The following is a 21,448-nucleotide window of genomic DNA, read 5'->3' on the forward strand; positions in this document are numbered from 1 at the left end:
TATAGTGCCTCTTCAATTGTCAAGGAGCCGTCAAAGCAACAAGTGCGCAGTCAGCACTCATTTGTTTAGGCTTAATGTGACGCAGGCAGTGTGAGCCGGGCCCAGAGACAAGGTGACCCTGGCTTTCAACTACTAATATCAGGGGCTCCCCTTAGTTACATTTAGTCTAGCACGCGTAACCTCTGTGCTGCTGTTCATGGGTCGTGCTCTCTTTTGTTGCAGAATGTAATTAATGGGTGGCGTCTTGCAATGCCAGCAATATAACCGCAGAGTCATTTCCGCACCCAGGCAACCGTGTGTACTGGTTACACAGCCGGCCCTCTCAGCAGCACATTGCACTTAGCTAGGCTTTTAATATGAGTGGAGGAGATTCATGTTTTCCAAATGTTTTTGTGAGTACCCTAATGTGGACGAAAGTGTCTTTCTAAATCTTCCACAAGCTGTTTCTGACCTCTCGGCGTTAGTGGTTTAATAATTGCTGAGAGTCTCGCCTACTTTACACACCATACAAAGTGGCCTAGTGTCTTGCAGTTTACTTCAGATAGTCTTTGGCACTTTAGGCAATAGTAATTGGCATTATGCCATATTTAAGCCTATATGTAAAATGTTGCAGACAACAATTAACGCCCAGTATTTAGCCTGCGGCTGGTTAAAAGCAAGAATTGACCGAATTTGTCATACAGGACGTGGGCCCCTCTTGGAACCTGTGTCGACAGGTGTATTTTATGCAGGAATCAGATCGTTTTCAATCGCACAGAGCAAACCACGGACTCAGTCTTCACATTAGAAACCTTGGTCAGTAAATATGTCTAGAACAAAAAGAGGGAACTATTTACCCGCCACGTTAACTTACAAAAAGTGTTTAGCTCACCCTGACACCACAACTAATTTAAACTACTGGCCGCTTGAACCCAAGAGGGGGAACACACAGCAAAACATTTGCGATTGCTCAGTCAGCTTTGATCGGTGCATACTAATAACATGCAAACGTGTCTGGACTAAAGAGTAGAAAGATAACTAACTATTCATGTTCACTTACTAAGTCCATGAGAGCTGCTATCTGCTAGACCAATCCTACAGCCCAAATGTAATACTGAATGGGTTCGAAAGCTTGCAGATTACCTGGGGGTCGGACTAGTCTGACAGGTTAGAGTGTCTGTGGGCTGACTTTTTTGTTTGTTTGTGGGCCTGTTTTATTGTCTGGTGGACCGGTTCTTACTGTTGATTTCCCTATTACTACAAACATTGCCTGCGGCAAGGCTAGCACATATGCATGCCGTCTCCCACACATTGCAAAATACCCATGCAGTGTGTCTTTACTAGTTCAAAGCTGCCCCAATTTGCAAATGTGCGCCATTGTTTTTAGCTATACAATTAGTTAATTGGGACCACTTTTATTTTGGTACCTGGGCCTATTTCTTCTGTTCCAGTCCAACACTGGATGGCCTACTAATTGTGGCTCCTATAGCAGGGTTCAGTGCAGGGTGTATTTCCTGGAAGAGCACTGTAAAAATGGTGTGTTGCCGATGTGCCAAAAAATACTGAAATTATGATCTTCCAGAATAAAAATCAAAGAACAACAAACACATAATTATTATGTACAGATGAGGTCGAGCGCACCAAAGAGTTTACCTACCAGGAGCATTTGTACATTTCAAATGATTAATAACAACACTCTTTAAGAAAATCCCTGCATGCTTTCCGCGCCATTATGAAGCAACTAACATACTTCAATCCATAGGCAAAATTAATGCTAATACTCTTAAAGGCTATCATTTCCCGAATGATGATCTTAAAATTATGGGGATTAAGTGGGTGGTTTTATAGTTGAAAGGATTATGCACAGTGGGTCAATCTCCCACAGAAACCTGCACCTCCTTCGTGCTGGCATCATCTGTGCTTGACAGAAACCTCCCCAGTCATAGCACATAGCGAAACTGATAAGATTCCTTGTTGGTGCTATATTGAGGAAAGGGGCATTATAATGCAGTCCAGTGAGTGGTTAACCCTGCAGAAACATGACTAGAGTCCTTTTCACAACCGTTCCTTACGAAAGTAGTGGCAGCTCGCAGAATCTTTTGAAAATGAGGCAGGATTAGTCGTCATAAAGAAGCAATCCACCTAGGGAAATGTAGCAATATAGAATTTGTAGGTCACTGCAACAAAACGTAGAATTTGCCAAACACCTTACTTTAGTCTGAAGACAAGCACACAGGCAAACATTCATCAGACGCTGACTAAATGGCCTCAGGTGGCTGGCCGACACACAGACTCAGAGAGGATAGAGTCCGATTGTCTTGGGCGAAGTCGAGACCTAGGTGTGTTTGCCAACGATGGCTCGATTACTATTTGAACATAATAGTGGAGTGCAAACCCATAAATAGGATCACTGTGCAGACACATCCTACCAGACCTGTACAGTGCCATTAAGAGTTAATCACCACAGCATAGGGGTTAACTATGCAGACCCAATTTTTTGGGGGGTCAAATTGAATTGCCAATTCCTTGGGTTCAAGCCTCTATTGACTGGCTGCTTTTAGTAGGTGGTAAAGGGGAGCAGGGTGGTGTATATGGGGTGGATGAGTAGGGTGTCTGCAGGCTGTTCACTAGCAGGGTGAAACATTCTGTGTTCCCCCCCCCCCCTCATGCTGTAGGGTGGTTTTGGAATGCGTTTGTGCCTGAAACCCCCCTGCATGTTATTTCACGGTCAAGATAGTCAGTCTGGTAAAATTAGGACCAGTGTCCCTGCTCCTGGAAGGATCTGGGGACGAAAACATTGACCAGTGTTAAGTGGGAGGAGTGGTATCTAAACTGTGATAACTCGTTGCCCAAATCCTAAGTTATGTTATGTTTTCAAAATTATATAGCGCAGCGTATACCCAAGGGTGTCTTGGCACTGATAGCTACACAGAGTAAATGGGACCGTTTAGGACACGAAAGTTAACAATTGAAATGGCAAGTTTTAAGAAGTTTTCTGAAAACCTGTTGCGAAGATGTAGATCTAATGTGGAGAGGCAGCAGATTCCAGTGTGTAGGAGCTCCAACAAGGAAATTGTTACCACCTCATTTAGTTTTCTTGAATCTAAAGGTCGTCACTTTATAGTTATAAGTGTTCTGTATGGAGTTTTAAGGAAGCTTTTCCTCAAGACAACAAATAAGAGAAACAGTGTCATACTAGGAGACTGACCGGAAATAGCTGGGCCAGCAGTAAGTTACTTTCATACATGTCACGAAAGAGACATTGCCCAGAACCAGAAATGACAACTGTGGAAAGGACAGTAATAATGCTTATTAATTGTGTCGCGTGTTTATTTTGACAGAAGGAGACTCATTTTAGTCGGCTTCTTTGCACTACAAGAGCATCCTGTAGCAGGGAGCGGTACCACAGCATGGAACATGAAGTGCAGTGCAATACGATAATGCTTTTTTGGCAGCGGTGAACATACATTCAGGGTCGTACTGGCCTATAGGGCAATCAGAAAGTGCCAGAAGTGTTGGTCTGACTGGTTTCTGTGCTGGCCGTTTTCTGGCTGTTTGTGGGCCTCCTTTGGGGCAGGGGTCGGCCGGTTTTTACTTTTGATTTCCGTGAAATGACCACTAACATTGCCTGCAGCAAGAACACATGCCTGCAGTCTACCATCCCTTGCAAAACTACTGCATGTTTTTACAGGGTCAGAATGCCTTGATTTGTAAATGTGGGCCAGTTGTTTAGCCGTCTAATTCGCTAATCAGGGCCACTCTTATTGAATGGTCAAGAATAATGGGAAACCCAATCTACCCAAATAAACGGGTAAAGGTGCCTACAAGTGATTTACTTGAAATACTTAGTTGTATTATTTCACGTTATCATTCAACACAAGAGTTTTCAGTCAACTTGTTAATTAATTTCTTTCTCGTAAAAATTTTGTATAACATATACCTCAAATATTTTAAGTTCTGTAAAGAGTCAGAACAATGACTCGATCATGCTACATATAACCAGAAAATATACAGACACAGGTGTATATAAAAAGAGAATTTTATCTTTCAAAAGTTCATAAAGGGTACTTCAATTTCAAACACACAATTTAACAAGAGGATATCATAAGGATTTAGATGGTCCGTCAATGTCACAATTGTATACACTTTTCTTTTTTACAGAATTGTTTTCTGAAAAAAAGTGTAAAAGGTCGACGTTTCGGTCTCTCATGCAATCGTCCGTGAGACCATCTTCAGGACTATTGTGTAGAATATAGATGACCCCTGGAATTAATTTCAACTGATCTTCTAGACGGTACAGTTGTAGTGGTTCAATCTCAGTATGTGGAAATGGAACTGCTCTTTATTTGGTTCCTGTTGTTTTAGATATATAGATAGTCGTCGCAATATTCGTACAATCCTAGGGAAGCTTGTATCTTTTTGTCCAGCTCTTTCCTTCTTCCACAACACAACGCTATTGAATATCTTGCATCTAGCGATTACACTCTCTTCTCCAAATCGATAGTCTTATTGAATGGCACGGGCCAATTATCAGTACGAAACTGCATATATTTAGCGTCCTGCAATTGTTCTTTTTGCAGTTGTCACTCCGAGTGGGACGGATATGCTCAGACGTGAGTCCCGTGCTCTCCATGCCACTGGAGTCAAGATATCCTGGCTGATGAGGGCCGAAAGCGGTCCTAGGATGCTTGTTTCCAGTCCAGGGAGGACCTGACCTGGCAGTTCGGGCTGGACTGTTCCCATTGGACGCAGGGTCAAGACTGATTTGCATACGGCTGGGCCCAAACTGGAATGGCATGGTGGTCAAAAAAACGATGGATTTAGGCCCAGATCTCTGTACTGGGGTGAATGTATGACATTGTTCTGCATTCTATCCATCAATTGTTCTTTTTGCATTTATTTTTATATTTAGCGTCAAGCCTGGCTGTTTACTTAATATTAGTTTTGTATATATCTGTGATATAATCTATACGTTAAATGGTAAAGCAACGAAGATACCAACTTTTTATTGTGTAGAACTTACATGCTATGTATTTGTTTTCTGGTCTGGGCAGTGCTTTTGGGTGGTAAACGAGTGCAGGCAGCAATGTATTCGACAGCTTTTCAGCCATCTCAGTTTTCACTTATTGCTGGGTATTACTCCATAGGGACCTATGGGAACAGAAAATGGTACTACACCCTTCACGCTGGATTATTCGAAAACGTAGTCCATTTGTCGTCGCTCGTAGCGGTCTTTGGGGATTAACTTCAATGCTGACTGTACAGCCTGGTGTACCAAGTGCTCAAGTATATACACTTTGCTGTGTCTCTGCACCCTGATGTATCCAGTACTGACTTTGCACCCGGGTATATCAAAAGGTGGAGTCTCTGCACTATAGCACATCCAACTCTGTAGGTTTCCAACATGGTACATTCAGTGCTGACTTTCTGCCTCCTGGTGCATCAAGTGCTGACGTCTCTGCTCCTTGGAACACCCAGTGCTGGAGTCTCTGCACCCTGGTGTATCAAAAGCTGGAGTCTCTGCACTCTGGTACATCCAACTCTGTAGTTTTTACCAACCTGTTACATCCAGTGCTGACTCTCTGCCTCCTGGAATATCCAGTGCTGGAGTCTCTGCACCCTGGTGTGTCAAAAGCTGGAGTCTCTGCACTCTGGTACATCCAACTCGATCGTTTTTTCCAACCTGGCACATTCAGTGCTGACTCAGTTCAGTTTGAAAGCTTTTAATCGGTTAAATAAATCAACCATATAAGCAAAACAGTCATAAATCAGTCATCACAATAATAGAGTTACAGAAGCAACAAGATAATAGACAAATGTTCATAAAATTCATAGACATATAAAATCCTAATACAGTAAGTGCAAGTACATGATTCATATATGGACCCTGGCGATTTATGTAAACATGTATAATCCAAGTACAAAAAGTGCAAGTGCAAAAATTACATAACATACCCTATAGATCATAAGATCAAATATCGTGCTGACTCTCTGCCTCCTGGTACACCTGTGCTGATTCTCTGCCTCCTGGTACATCCAGTGCTGACTCCCTGCCTCCTGGTACACCTGTGCTGACTCTCTGCCTCCTGGTACTTCCAGTGCTGATTCTCTGCTCCCTGGAACATCCAGTGCTGGAATCTTTATACCCTGGTGTATCAAAAGCTGGAGTTTCTGCACTCTGGTACATCCAGTGCTGGAACCGCTGCGCAGTGTTACAACCAGTGCTGCAGTCTCTGCTCCCTGGTACATCCAGTGCTGGAGCCTCTGCGCAGTGTTACAACCAGTGCTGGAGCCTCTGCGCAGTGTTACAACCAGTGCTGGAGCCTCTGCGCAGTGTTACAACCAGTGCTGGAGCCTCTGCGCAGTGTTACAACCAGTGCTGGAACCTCTGTGTAGTGTTACAACCAGTGCTGGAACCTCTGCGCAGTGTTACAACCAGTGCTGCAGTCTCTGCTCCCTGGTACATCCAGTGCTGGAGCCTCTGCGCAGTGTTACAACCAGTGCTGGAGCCTCTGCGCAGTGTTACAACCAGTGCTGGAGCCTCTGCGCAGTGTTACAACCAGTGCTGGAGCCTCTGCGCAGTGTTACAACCAGTGCTGGAACCTCTGTGCAGTGTTACAACCAGTGCTGGAACCTCTGCGCAGTGTTACAACCAGTGCTGCAGTCTCTGCTCCCTGGTACATCCAGTGCTGGAGCCTCTGGGCAGTGTTACAACCAGTGCTGGAGCCTCTGCGCAGTATTACAACCAGTGCTGGAGTCTCTGCTCCCTGGTACATCCAGTGCTGGAGCCTCTGCGCAGTGTTACAACCAGTGCTGGAGCCTCTGCGCAGTGTTACAACCAGTGCTGGAGCCTCTGCGCAGTGTTACAACCAGTGCTGGAGCCTCTGCGCAGTGTTACAACCAGTGCTGGAACCTCTGCGCAGTGTTACAACCAGTGCTGGAACCTCTGCGCAGTGTTACAACCACTGCTGCAGTCTCTGCTCCCTGGTACATCCAGTGCTGGAGCCTCTGGGCAGTGTTACAACCAGTGCTGGAGCCTCTGCGCAGTATTACAACCAGTGCTGGAGTCTCTGCTCCCTGGTACATCCAGTGCTGACTCTCTGCATCCTAATATTTTAAAAGTTGGATTCTCTGCATTGTACATCCAGTGCTAAGTCTCCACACCTTGGGATAACGTCTGAGTATACAGTACAAACAATAACGTAAAATGCAGTATCATATGGACCTCAGCTAGTCCGGACTTCGTGGTCAAGTTCACTTTGCATTGTGGGCCTTGTAGTTTAATATTTGCCTGTGTGTGGTCCTAAAATCCATGCGTGTGAAATGCTGTTTGCTACATCAGACTGTCACAAATAATATATGGTCACTTGGCATTTGTGAAACCTGTAGTGTACTTTTGGATTAGCATGTAGGTCCCCTTATTCTTACATTTGAAATCTGAAAGTTGGTACCTGCTTTGGCTGCTCTTGTGGTAATGCGTCCCCCCACTCGTGCTTGGATTCCCTCCCCCATCTAGACTGAATTGCATCAGCTCATCGAGCAGTGCCTGAATTGCACATCGGGTGCACGGTCCCCGTTTGCTCCACATCACACCCTTAACCAGGTGCACCTGATGCGGACTCGTGCAGTGCACAGGTTTGCATGAATAATTCTCTGTCCTCAGCCCAGGCACACACTTGCTCTGAAGAGAGTGCCTTATTGAAAGAGTGGGTCGCAGCTTGAATCTGCAGCTTCGTCTTTAACTTTAGGAAGCATTACCTCATTTAGAAGAGGTGGAATGGCATCCCCTTGCAGGCTGGGCAGTGAGGTACAATACCTACCTGCATGGGGATTATCATTTGGGTTCCTAAGTCACCTTCTCCATAAGAGTGTCCTGGAGGTGTTGGGAAGCAACTATGTGACACTCTCACGTGGCACATACACAGCTCCTTTGTCTCTGCGTCCGCGTCTAATAACGTGCAGGTGCAACAGAAAAGCGTTCCCTCATTCGCACTGGTCCACGTTTCATGCAAATAAGGGAATTGCCCATTGTAATTGCATCAGTTCCATCCATATTACTAAAATATCCACTCGAGCATCTCTACCCCCTTCCATAATGCCAAGGTTCCTGGGGGCACAAATACATATTGAGCCCCAGGTCACTTTCTGTAACTTGGCTCCGGGAGTTACACCCACATTGAACTGCATGGAGTTGCAAAACAATGGCATAACCATACTCATGCTAACCAGCTGATAATCTCTTCAGTGTGTGTCCACAGTGAGGCAAGTCCCTTTCTTTGAATCATTTCAGCCACCCCCCCATTATTTACTTGTAGTCACTTGCAGCATTTTGTTAAATTTCACCTGAGGTACTCAGCATCACAGTAACATCGAAATGGCAAGCTCCCAAGTACCCCCCCATGCTGCCCGCAGGGTCCCAAAAGTCCTGGTCAAGGTACAAAAAAATCATGGTGTGGCTGCGCTCAAAGTGCTCCCTCTCATTTGTCCTGAAATGTGTGCCCCACCTGGAAAGAGATCCCCCGTGCAAATTTACTAAAGTGCAAGATGCACCCAGAGCCAGACTGAAATATGGCAGTGTAGCACTGGCAGGCCTCCGTTTTGTGGCACGCCAAAACCACTGACCGCACTTGTACTGCGGTTTCTTGGTAAAATACTTGAATTCTTCCAGTGTTATAATCCTGGCTTTGTTTTGGATTTTGGGTGTTGCATCTTCACTTCTAGTCTGTTGTGTTTAGAGTTGGATGTTACATCAATACTAGGTCATCAAATATGGTTGGCAAGCTACCAGTTTCTGCCTATTCCAGTGGCTGCTTGATATTAAACACCCAATGACTGACACAGGGGCGCCTTTTCGCAAGTGAGATAGCCCTGTTACAAGCGCTATGCTACTGATACCTCATGCTCATTCATTCTCGTATGTTCACATGTCTTCTTCTTGTTTTCAGGCAGAGGACAAGGCGGATGTGCTGAATAAGGAGCTCCTTCTAACCAAGCAGAGATTGGTTGACACCGAGGAGGAGAAGCGGAAGCAAGAAGAGGAAACAGCACAGGTGGGATTTCTTTTACTCATTTCATTTTCACACATCCAAAGGGAGACCTTGTCCAAGCTCTTCAAGCAAACAGTAGACACAACCTGCAGAAAAGTGCAAGAGTTCTTAAATGGGGAGAATAAGCATTGGCAAAGCCAAAAAGTCTGGCTTTGAATGTGGAGCTCTTGGCTTTCCCAATGCTTGTTTCTTTTGAATGGTCATACGGTATATCAGAAACCATTCTAAGATGGCAACCGGTGCATGCACATACTTGTGAACACAGGGACAGCCATCTTGTAATGTTTTTGTTAACAATTTGCCAAAAACCATTGCTAAGATGGCTGCTTATGCATGTACACAGATGTGAATGAACGGCAGCCATCTTGGAATGGATTTTGTTACAAGATATTATTAAGTATTACCAGGTATTATTAAGGTATGCCCACACATGCATCCACAAGTAAGCGTACCCACAGGTGACCATCTTTGAATGGTTTGTAGTAATCTTTTACGAAAACATTCAAAGAAGGACATCCATGAGTGCGCATGGGTGCCATTTTTGAATGGCTTTAAAGCCTTTATAAAAACTGGCATTGCCAGTATCGCACATGTGGAATGCAGTGAAATGCAAGCAGCAGCGAGGGCCCAGTAGCATGACTAGGGCAACGTTTGCCAGACTGTGGGTCGAGACCCACTGGTGGGGCGCCAGCCAAATTCGAGTGTGTTGTGAAAGTTCTATAATTAAAGATGGTTTCACATTTTGTGTTGATCTTGTCACATTTGCTGTGCTTCAGAGACAGAGGTCAAATGTGAAATGATGTCGTCTGACACATTACTGCTTAATCTTTTAACATGCAAATTGACGTTTAATTTTCTTTCATTGACTGCAAAGTGGGAGGAGTTTTTAAAGTGAACTATGTGACAGACTTGCTGAGGTACAAGGACCGTGAAAGGAAAGGCTGTAGGATGTCATTTTTTTGTAACACACAATGTAATTTAAATACCTAGAAAGGAACTGTGTAAATAAACTGTACACATATTTGAGAATATATCATCAGGTAAGACAGCAAAAATGAGGCACATTTTTTTTCTGATTCTGAAGTGTGATGAAACAAGCCCGTACAGGTATCACTCATTAGTAGTACAACTAGTATACTAATCTAACTTTTGTAGTAGATTAGTATATATGTGTAACACTCATAAATTCTTAGAAAACACTTACACTCACTGGATTATGTCATCAGTGAAGTCATTTGAGTTGTCACTGACCATGTCATCAGTGATATATGTGAGGTCATAAGCAGTGTATTTGGGGGCATAAATTATAGTTAGCTATAAGTGCTGAATTTCACTGGTTTTGTACGAGTGAATTCTGAGCCTTAAATATAACGTCCCTGTAATCTCTGGGGGGGGTTTCAGTGAATTTCTAAGGTCTTTTTAATTATATTTCCTAACCATAATGTCTCTGTAACTTGTTTTGAGGTAATTCTACATCTAAAAAAAGTAAATTTCCTAACTATAACGTCCTTGTAAACTTATTATTTTTCATTGAATTTCAACATCTGAAAAAGATAGTATTTCCTTATTAACCTGCAAGCTTTGAGAGTGGGTGTGTGAGTGGCTGTATAGGTAGGTGAGTCTGAGTGGCTGTATGGGTCCCTGAGTGGATATGTGAATGGGTTTGTGGGTGTGAGTGACTGTATGGGTGTGTACATGGCTGTGTAAGTGGGTGTAGGAGTTCCTGTGCGTATCTGTGAGTAGGTGTGTGAGTGTCTGAGTGGGTCTTTGAGTGGGTGCGAGTGTCTGTGACTGGATGCGTGAGTGTCTGAGTGGGTCTGTGAGTGGATGCATGAGTATATACCGGAACAACTGCACTTTGCGTTGCCTGTTTTTAGGCTCCCTTGGTGCTCAATGCCTCCAGAGCAGACTTAAGAGATTAATTCAGACTAAAAGCAAAGCCACATTGGTACAATGTAGCTGAAAGGCTTAAACTATTGTGACAAATGGGGCTTCTGTCCTTACAACCATGAAATTAAACATCAACAATTTATTTCCACTTCTTGGGGGAAAACATTCTGCCATGCGCTAGTTAAATAGAAAAACTTCTGGTTCCCCCCCCCCCACGAGGAGCGGAGCGTTCAAGCGACCCTCGGTTGTACAGGTTTCCAACCGCCCATAGGACAGACGGGGCGCCGTCGCACCTCAGGGTCCACTGCGAAGACTTCCTGGGGATATTAGGCCTCAGCACCCTTTGTGCTCCTGAAGAGGGCACCCCTGAGTACCTTTCCACCTCTGGATCGCCCTGTAACTCCGCCACAGCCCTGGGTGTGGCGACCGTCGCAGCCAGGACCCCCCACCAAGGCCGGCATTCCTACTTACATCCTGCTATTTCTAGGGCCTCTTCCAGGTACAGCAAGAGCAAGTCCCACACTGGACAGGTGCACCCCATCCTCATAACGACTCCCTGTGGACTTTGGCATGCCGCAAGCCATGCCTGAGCAACAGAACTCCCATTGTTCCGTGACTCTGAACTCGGACGTGGCGCAAGGCCTCTTTCAGCAGTGGGGAGAGCCTTGAGTAGATCTATTCGCCACAGAAGAGAACACGCAATGTCATCAGTTCTGCGCATTGGAATTTCCAAGGCGGCACTCGCTCGAAGACGCTTTTCGTCGCGAGTGAAGATGCGGTCTGTTGTACGCCTTTCCGCCTATACCACTTCTGCCCAGAGTGCTGAAGAAGATCAGGCGCGACCGGGCACAAGTCATCCTTGTGGCTCTGGACTGGGCACGAAGATACTGGTATCCCGAGCTACTCAGCATGTTAGTTGATCCCCCGATTCGTCAGCCTCTTCAGGAGGACCTTCTGTCGCAGCAGCAGGGGACGGTCCTCCACCCGAACCTGTCCAGTCTCCACCTCCATGCGTGGAGATTGAGTGGCGACAGTTGAGGCCATTTGACTTGCCTCCTGAAGTCTGCGATGTAATTCTGGCAGCCAGGTGTCACTCTACAAAATCGGTATACGCTTGTTAGTGGAACAAATTTTTTGGCATGGTGCACAGCAAAGGCTGTGGATGCACTCTCTGCCCCCCTTTCTGAGGTTCTCCTCTTCCTTCTTTCTCTTGCCCAGCAGGGCTCTGCTCTGGGCCCAATCAAGGGCTACCGCTCTGCCATTTCCGCCTTCTTAAGGCTACCTGATCAGCCCTGTTTGTTCAAGTCCCTGGTTGTAAATAGGTTCTTGAAGGGCATCACTCGTATGTTTCCCCCTGTTCCATTCGTGATGCCTCAGTGGGACTTGAACCTTGATCTGACTTATCTGATGTGCGCTCCTTTCGAGCCACTTCATAACTGTCCTCTTCGTCTTCTCACGCTTAATACTGCATTCCTGGTTGCCATCACCTCTGCCAGGAGAGTGAGTGAGCTCCAGGCCCTTTCTTCACAACCTCCTTTCCTTTCTGTCCATCCGGACAAAGTTGTGTTGCGGACGCGCCCAAGGTAGTCACAGTCTTCCACATCGGGCAGTCTATCACCTTGCCCACCTTCTTTCCGCCTCCGCATCCCTCGAAAGAGGAAGAGAGGCTCCACTGTCTGGACCCAAAACGTGCGCTTTCATACTATCTGGATCGCACACGCCAGTTCCGGGTGGATGACCAACTCTTTGTTGGTTACGTGGGCGCTAAGAAAGGACGGTCGGTGTACAAACGAATCATTTCTCGATGGATCATCTTGTGCATCAAGGCTTGTTATTCTCTGGCTAAAAAGGAGCCTCCTGTGGGGCTGTGTGCCCATTCCACTCAGTCCACGGCGGCTACTACTGCCTTGGATCGGGGAGTCCCCTTGCAGGACATTTGTCAGGCAGCTACGTGGGCCTCGCTGCACACGTTTGCTAGACACAACTGCCCAGACACCCAAGTCCGGAGAGATGGCTTTTTCGTCTGTTCCGTTCTCCAGGAGATTCTGGTGTGATTATTGGTTTGCAGACCCACCACCGGCATTGGTATTGCTGGGGTATCTATTCTAAGGTAAGGAATCTATTACTAACCTGTTTCTTTCAGATGCACAAGTTACTTACCTTCGGTAACGATATATCTGTAAGAAACAGTAGTTAGTATTAGATTACTTACCGCCCCACCCATCCTCCCCGTTCTGCGAACCGATATCTAGGGTTAAGGTCATCTCTTTGAGGTCCCTAGTTTCATGGCACCAGTGTTAGTTTTTATCATGGCTCTGCCTTTCTGGCACGGAGGGCGACGTCTAAGTACTCCGGCGACGTCATCCCGGCGCCAACAACGCCGACGACGGACGCAGAGCCTGGGGATATTCTAAGGTAAGGAATCTAATACTAACTACTGTTTCTTACAGATATATCGTTACCGAAGGTAAGTAACTTGTGCATTTTGGTCTGTCTTTTTCCCAAATTTCCCCCCCCCCAAATCCCCCTAGGAGCGGTCGGGCTCACTCGCTGAGCTTGCTCGCTATGCGCCGGGCGGGGGCTGGTCTGGCACTATTTGCCAGGGCTGCTTTCAGTTCCCAGTCTGGCCCTGGTCCTGAACTGACCCATCTGCATCCCCCTTCCGGATTACGCCCCATGTGTTTCATGCTTGCCAGCTTTACTGCTAAGTGCAGATCATACGCTGCTAAATCCTTTCAATTTTTTTTTTTTTACTGCAAATGAAAGAATAGTGTAATCCCAATCCCAATGTTTAACCCAAAATGCAAGCGTAACTTGTCATGAGACATTCACCCTCTGTGCCTGAAGCGCAGCAAGCGTGGCAATAGAAATGACAGAGCTGAAAAGCCTCTATTTAACTTGAACTTAGATGCCCCGGTACTAACTGGTCCTATTACCTGGAAAGGTATGGTGCGACCCACCTGGAAACTTATGGGTGCGGCCAGCCACCTGCATCGTATAACATGTGAAGCCCAAGCTGTTTAGCAGTTCACTCCTGCAAATAACCCCTACCAGGTAGGCCTGCCCGTACTCAATTCTGTCCCTTGAATTGGTTCCGAATAGCCCTTGCATTTTCTGATAATCAGTGGCCATATCTATTCTCAGAACCTAACCTCCCCAGTAAGCCAATTCATGATAATTGCATTACCTTGTAATAACCTACCTCTTGTAGAGTTAACTTATTGTATCAAAACTAACCTACTCCAGTTATTACTAGAGTTATTGATACGACTGTATCGAAACAAAGTTGTGATATAGCCCAATATCCTTGGGGAATAGTCTTTAGTGCCTCACCAAGTCCGTCAGTCCCCCTGTTCCTGATGGCCCCATGCCACCATCATAGCACGGTTCACCTCCCAGAAATCGCTGGCAGATCCCATGCAAGAATTTTTTTTTTTTTAAAGGCACAGAAGATCAGTGCACTCTCCCCTTGAGACTTCAATTAAACGGGCTGGACGATGCCAGGTTCAACTCTGAAAAAGGGTGTATCCCTGTGTTTAAATTGGCAAGGTGCGCGTGGTGTAGTCCCTCCCCCTGCAGTATCCATACCTAATTGTAATCATTGGAACTGCTCTGTACATAAATGCATGCAATAGTCAGGTAATATCTCACCATGACAATCCCTTTCAGAGGCATCCGCCGAGGTTCCACATTATACCTTTCCGTTCCTATGCATGTTCGGGTCTCTCCTTCTGGTTACCCTTCACTACACACCTTTGCACGGACATCACTAGTGAGACGCTCTGGGTTTGAAGCCCCACAAGTTAACCAACAATCTATCCCAACTAGCCCTATTTGGGGTAAAGTTCTAGCGAATCCATTATTGAGGTCCGCACAATAGAGCCGTGCATTGGGGATCTGTAGGAACGGCATGCCTTCTCTACACCATATTGTAATGCTCCTAGTATCCTGATTGTGCTACTACAGTGACAAAATGTGGCCCCAAGCCTGTATGTGGAGCAGTGATCCAATCCAATCCAAAAGTTCTTTATTTCGGCCATTAAGACCATAAAAGATGCAGTAAAAAACAATAAAATCACATGCAGTGATCCACTTAATCGCAATTACTCCACCCCTCCCCTAGTCAGGGACCAAGAGAGGATGGAAAAGGCCATGGCCTCTCAAAGGTACGACATTTGAGAGGCATAGTCCTGTTCAAAAATACCCCATTCTGCTTACCCTACGTTCGTTTTTCCAAGCTTCCCCTGCCTAATATTCTCTTGATATCATCGTTGATGTACCACCTCCCGTTTCATAAATGTATATAATATGCCGCTAGCCTGCAGGTGACCACTGGCGGTCAGCAGAGTTCCATTTGTACGAAAAGTGCTCTTCAATTCTACTATTGTTAGGTACACAACTCAATTCAGTCACAGTGATTGAACGGTATTTCCAACCCATCAAGCTCTTTTCCCATCTGAGGTGTATTAAAAGATTGCATATTCTGGGTCAGCCAAGTTCTAACTGCATATTACTTACCACCGACAGACACCTCATGCAGTCGGGGATGGGCCATTTTAACGAACAAAGCAGGAACGCCCGGACTCCTAACCACCTGCATGCCCAATAGTAATGGTGAAGTGTCACCCATGGTTGTAGAACCGTCCTATTATACTGAAATTAGGAACATGTCGGCCAGGTGCCATACGGTGTTAGAAAACACTCCAACCAATGTGTTGAACCCGAGGTTATTACATTGCTTCATTCTCTTTTAACCGAGTTCCGCCTGATATCCTTTGCACTAGTTGTAGCCGCTTTGTATAGCACGAACCTGCCCAGCAGGTAATGGAGCGCTCCACGTGAGGACCCCTTACCTTCCACAAGGACACAGTCAATTATTGTAGACCCGGGGGAGAAAGGGATTTGCCCAGGATCAACGGTTTGCGAGTCGAGCCAAGACTCGGACCACATGCTGCAGGCACAGGAAAGTGCACTTCTTTAATTACCAGTTGAGAACCTTGTCACCTGTGCATTTCTACGCGGGAACATTGATGTTTCAATTACGTACCCACAACTCGTTCCTGGAGGGAACTGAACCAAGAGGGTAACTGAGAGTTTTAAACAAAGGACGCTGTAACTTAATGCCTGTTCAAGCATGTAACGCTTGTATCACTATCCCTTCTGTGGCCGGGGAGAAACTTGTGTCCCTCTCCCTGCAGTAATCAATTTCCAATTGTATATCAATATAATCCTCCGTCGATGACTGCATGTAATTGTAATCGTTTACATCGCAATGTTCAACCAATTAACGGACAGGCGACCGGAAGAAATGCAGCTAGGCAGATAACTAACAGTGTTCCAGCTGTTATGCTGTAGAGTCATTTGTCTTCATATTCCTATTATTTCAAACTGTCCTTCATGATTTCCTTCCTTACAGCCATATGCATGAACATCCCCGTGTATGAAGAGCTCTGGAGTTTTACCAACCCCATAATTCGAGCAACAATCTTCTCACAATGGTGAAATATGTTATGTGCTAAGATTCCAGCAATGCAGGCAGTCATTTCGTAAATACACCCCCACGCTGGACAAGTTTTCTGACTTCACCCCACAAACTGCTGCATACGGTATCCTGGAGGAGGCAGGGGAAGTGTAGGGTTTGTGATACCTTGTGAAACGCTACACGAGATCTTGAAAGAGCCTTGCTTCTATCCAGGTTGAGCTATGAAGCGCTCGCGATCATAGATTGCATGCCGCTTTTAGAGGTTATAATTAAGATGAATTAGTGGGTGAGAAAACAGGTAGCGTCCCACCAGGTGCCGGTGGAGAGGGTGAAAACGGCGCTCAGTTCCATGGCACCAAGTGTGACACAGGTGACCCTCAGGCTTCCCCCCCATGAGTGTTCATCTAGCTTGCATGCACCCATCATCCCAAGCCCAATCAAAGCGCGGCAGACTGGAGGCCGGGCACCAGAACCTAAAAACCTGCCCAGATCCCCCCAGACGACTGGCTCCACCCAACCCGGCTGTTAGAGTTAAGGACACAGGGAGGACCTCACGGCTCCCATTGTAACGCAAGCAAGCCTGGCGCCCCGCAACAGTTTCCACATAGGCTGACCCCTAAGCAGGACACAGGGCTAGCACCATATCTGCTCTTACCTAGACCATTGAGTAAAGACAGAGTAAAACTAAATCCCACGCTTAGCCCAGTCGGTAGAGGGTCAGCAACAGCACAGGGGGCCTCGGACGCCCGTTGGGCCGCACCTGGGACTACTACCAAATAAGCCAGGGGTCTTGAATCCAACCAGTCACCTACTCTGTGTCTTGTCTGTCTTTATGCCGGCCTCAGCTCAGCATGAAACCCAACAATGTACTTCCAGGGAACACCTGGCGGGCTGCAATGACACGTGTCAGGACTATTTTCGTAAGTGGAGTTCTAAGAAGAAGAACCTTTTGACGATATCTTAGGAGGGATCCGGTTTCAGAGGGTAGAAGCAGGTTTCCAGTGGGTGCCTGGCGTCGAGGGCGGTGTGCCGATTTCGCCATCACCCCACTCCCGAGATCCATGGTGTACATTCTTCTCACCATTCAAGTGCATTACACTAATTTTGAGGTCTCTCAAATCGGGAGTACCATAGGGGAATTTTTTCCTTCTAAATGCACTTTTTTACATAAATTTTCACTTTCACGTCCCCAGGTTAGGGTGGGCCTTAGCGTGCCCATACCGCTGGGGTTTAGTCCACACATGGTCCTGACGAATGCCTGGTAAATGTACACCGTTTCAAGGCAGAAACATGTTGACCCACTGATAAGCTATTGGAAATAACCAAACAATTTATTTGGCCTATTTTCCTACACTTTGCTTTTAATATGTCCAATTGGTCAAACATTAAAATTTCTTTTTTTGATACAATTCAGACATTTCTAATCGTCACTATCACTATTATCACTCACTTCTCACCAATTCACAAAAACCTGCTCCGCAGTAAATCTGGCGTTGAAGCACACTGGGGAGGCACTCGGCCTCTCCCAGTGGGGCCCGGTGATGAAGCATGTCACCAACCAGGTTGGTGAGTGAGGGCCTTCTATACAAACCTGTGATGGGTCTTGTATTTTCCTTTTTCTTGCTCTTGTTGTCACAAAGTAACTAAATTTGGACACTCTTATTTTGTTGAAACTAGTATAACTGGGGACTAAGAGTGGATCCACATTCTCCCTACCTCTCCTCTTGTTGAATGATATCTTAGGAGGGACAGCTCAGACAGCAGGGGTTTGCTAAATGGGGATATTCTTGTGCCATGGAATATAAGAGCACATGTTGACATATTTCAAGGACCCTTCAACAAGGGTTAGTCCAAAAATAGAAGCTCTTGTTCGCTGTAAGAACAAGGTCCTTATAACTAGAGACTCCGGGGCAAACCGCCGCGTAACCGAGAAAGCATACCACATACTCTGCACTCAGTCTATTTTTATTTATTTCTTCTATCACAGGGAGACTGATTGATTATGGTTTTAGCCGCACACCATGCCTCTGCAATCACAGCACCAACGAACCCACAAAGAGCTCAGAAGTGCCAATAATCATCAGATGTCTTTGAGGCCAGCACGTAACTCCAATGGTGACATTTGACCCCTGGGATGATACCTCTCCTCTTTGCAACAAGGGCATCCTCGCGACCATTGGATGTGTCTTGGCCATCAGTGGTGGTGCCGGCAAGAATCCGTCTACAGATGCCGCCATCTTGCACTGACCCTAGCAGTCTGGCTTTGACTGACAGTCAGGTTCACGGCATGACCGCCTTGCAAAAACATTGATGCGCATGTGCAAAACTTAGGCCTGTGACTGGAATTTAGGCTGAAAACACGCGATGAAAGGCGAGTGTGCGGTTTGCATTTAATTCATACAAGGCTGTCCTCATTACCACACAATAAAGTGGATTTCCGCCATTTTTTTCTCCCTTTCACAATGGTATTGTTTGGGGTAAAACTGCATTCCAAAGTGCTTACTTCTTAGACTAAACTTTAGGGGAGGAGAGGGTGGGGGGATTGTTGGGGCGATGGAGTACAGGGGCGGATCCCCCCCACCGGGCTGGCAGCTCAGCACTTAAACTCCTCTTTGATTGATGGCGCGGATTGCAGATGTGGCCGACATCTTTATTGCTGCCAACTTGACATTTGTGGGCAGCCCGACAACCACGAAGGGGACCCTCCTAAGAGGGCGGCCCCTTTAGTGCCACGGGATGGCACACAGGACAGCCCAGCCTCACGAGACCCCTTTGGGGTCCTGCTCGTCATTTCCAGCCCAGGTAGGGGAAGGGGAGAGGTACAAGTGCCACCCCCGCCCACATAGCGGCCTCTTTCTCCTGATGCAGTTCACACCATATGGGCCCTACCCCTCCCCCCCGCCTGGCCTCCCCATAGGGGTTGCCCGCAGCAAGGCCCACAGCCTGGCTGAGTGGTGGGACGCAGGCCTGGTGTGTGTCGAGAGGACAACACCATGGGTCGGGCCCCGTTAGGGGAGCTGATGGCCTGGAAGACCCAGCGGCGTGGGGGTGTCCCGACGGCACGGGCCTATACCCGAGGCCGCCTGCCACCCGCGCATCCACTTCCTCGAGACAATGGCGGGGGCGCACTTTACCAGGTGTGTCCTGCCGCGTGTCGCTCTCGCCACCCGTTTCCTCGCTCAGCTCCACTTTAAATCCCTGCTAACCAGTACAAGGCATGGTTGACTTCTATTTAGACTACAAGAAACTCTAAATTGTACTAGGTACAGGTGAACACCATTCTGAGGTAATCTTTGTCATTTTAAGATACGACTAACTTTAGGTTGGCCTTATTTAATACATTTTTCAAAAAGGTACAATAAGAAGTGCAGAGCGAGAGAGTGGGCTTTTGGTCAGGCCCTTCATGATGTGCTTTTCCTGGTTTGGCATTGCCTCAGATGGGCTACCTATCAAGACCATGGCAATTCATGGATGGCTACGTTGTCCTTTTTGTGATCCCATTAAGTTTTGGCGATAAGGCACAATTTTTCATACAATTGATGCAACAGGATGTGTTGCTTTTAATTCAGAGCCATTTTGTGTTCTGTGAAGTATTGACTTAACTGACTCTAAAACAATTTATATTTTTATTTTTAGCTTTACTGTTTGTCTTTATGACAGGCAGAGATGTCCACAGTGCTCTTCACTAATCACCCTTTCATGCTCATTTGTTTTACTTTGCTGTCATGATGACAAGTTGTTCGATATATAGCCTTTGTTCACAAAAAGATATGCATGCACACATGCTTTTTTAAAGATGCAGTAAAAGTCCCCCCACCCCCTTTGTATCACCTATTCAACACTTCATGCCTTTTAAATGCAGGATTCAAAACACTAACTTCATCTTCTGACTCCTTCTTTAACACTGTTACTAGCTTAACACTGTGAATGCAATCTGTTCATCAAAGGCCTCATTTCCAACTTCTATATTGTTGTAGCCCAAAATGTGCTTCATTGGGGGGTGTTTCTAAGACAACTGGGAGTCAAGCCCACAAAGTTGACCAACTATTACCAAACTCTTCCTCTAATAAATGGCCTGACCTATTTGCTTTGCCAGTGCTTATTAACAACTGTTGTAAACTGTTGATAACTTTCTATGAGATGCAAATAGGATTTTCAGGGTGGTCAATAAATCCATTCGGGTGTTCTATACCTGACCTCCACAATGATTAATCGACCTTGAGTTACCAAGCTTTTTGGGAATTACAATTTCTCTCGTTCCCACACAGCTGAAGGAGGTTTTCCGGAAACAGTTGGAAAAGGCAGAACTGGAAATCAAAAAGACCACAGCAATTATTGCAGAATATAAACAGGTAAGGCTGCTGCATTCATCCGAAGAGACCTGGAAAGCAGCGATCAATATTTGCAAGTTCCAGTTTGGTGTACCTTATTCACCAAGCCATATGAACATTTTCTGTTTCTCCCTATTAGATTTGTTCACAGTTAAGCACGAGGCTGGAGAAGCAGCAGACGGCTAACAAGGAAGAGCTGGAGATGGTGAAGGTGCGTTGGGAAGCCTGTAGCATCGAGGGTGGTGGAAAGCAGCTTGCTGGAGTGTTCCACGTTTGCTGTATTTGGTTTTAGGGGGTGTTTAGCATAAGCTCAATTTGATGTTCTCTTCTGGAGATGTGCCCACGTGTACCAGCTACATTGGCTTGCACAGGCACCTCCTCCTTGAGCATGAGAGGTTATACTTTGTTAGAGTTGAGGTCAGACACTCTTAAATGCTTTCACAGTGCATGATGGGCCTCATCAAATTGACCCTAAGACCAGAAGGTCACAAACCAGTACTGACAAGCTAAGTGTTTTTGTGATGGTAAGCTTTAAGCTGCTGAGGAATATATCATAACCTTCCTGAGCTGTAAGGCTCCTATCTCCTGCAAACCGTGACCTCTGCCCTGTAAGGATCCTACACTAAAATCCCAACCCATTAGGTCAAGTGTCTGCTGCTTTATAGGTGTTTCAAGCATTAACATCCTGAAATCTTAGGTCAGTTATCAGCTGGTATGAA

The 21,448-nt window shown here is 46.1% G+C and overlaps 1 protein-coding gene across 4 annotated transcripts in view; it reads left to right on the forward strand.

The window, feature by feature from the left end:
• The window catches only part of RABGAP1L (RAB GTPase activating protein 1 like), a 1,373,174-nt gene that overhangs the window by 1,343,491 nt on the left and 8,235 nt on the right, over window positions 1–21,448 (forward strand). For all 4 annotated transcript variants that reach the window (XM_078641752.1, XM_078641767.1, XM_078641773.1 and 1 more), the window contains 3 exons: window positions 8,925–9,029; window positions 20,667–20,750; window positions 20,869–20,940. In XM_078641752.1, coding sequence (XP_078497878.1) covers window positions 8,925–9,029; window positions 20,667–20,750; window positions 20,869–20,940 — 261 coding nt within the window. The remainder of the gene's footprint in view (window positions 1–8,924; window positions 9,030–20,666; window positions 20,751–20,868; window positions 20,941–21,448) is intronic.

This window comes from Lissotriton helveticus, chromosome 1_1 (assembly GCF_964261635.1).
Source record: "Lissotriton helveticus chromosome 1_1, aLisHel1.1, whole genome shotgun sequence".
NCBI lineage: Eukaryota > Metazoa > Chordata > Amphibia > Caudata > Salamandridae > Lissotriton > Lissotriton helveticus.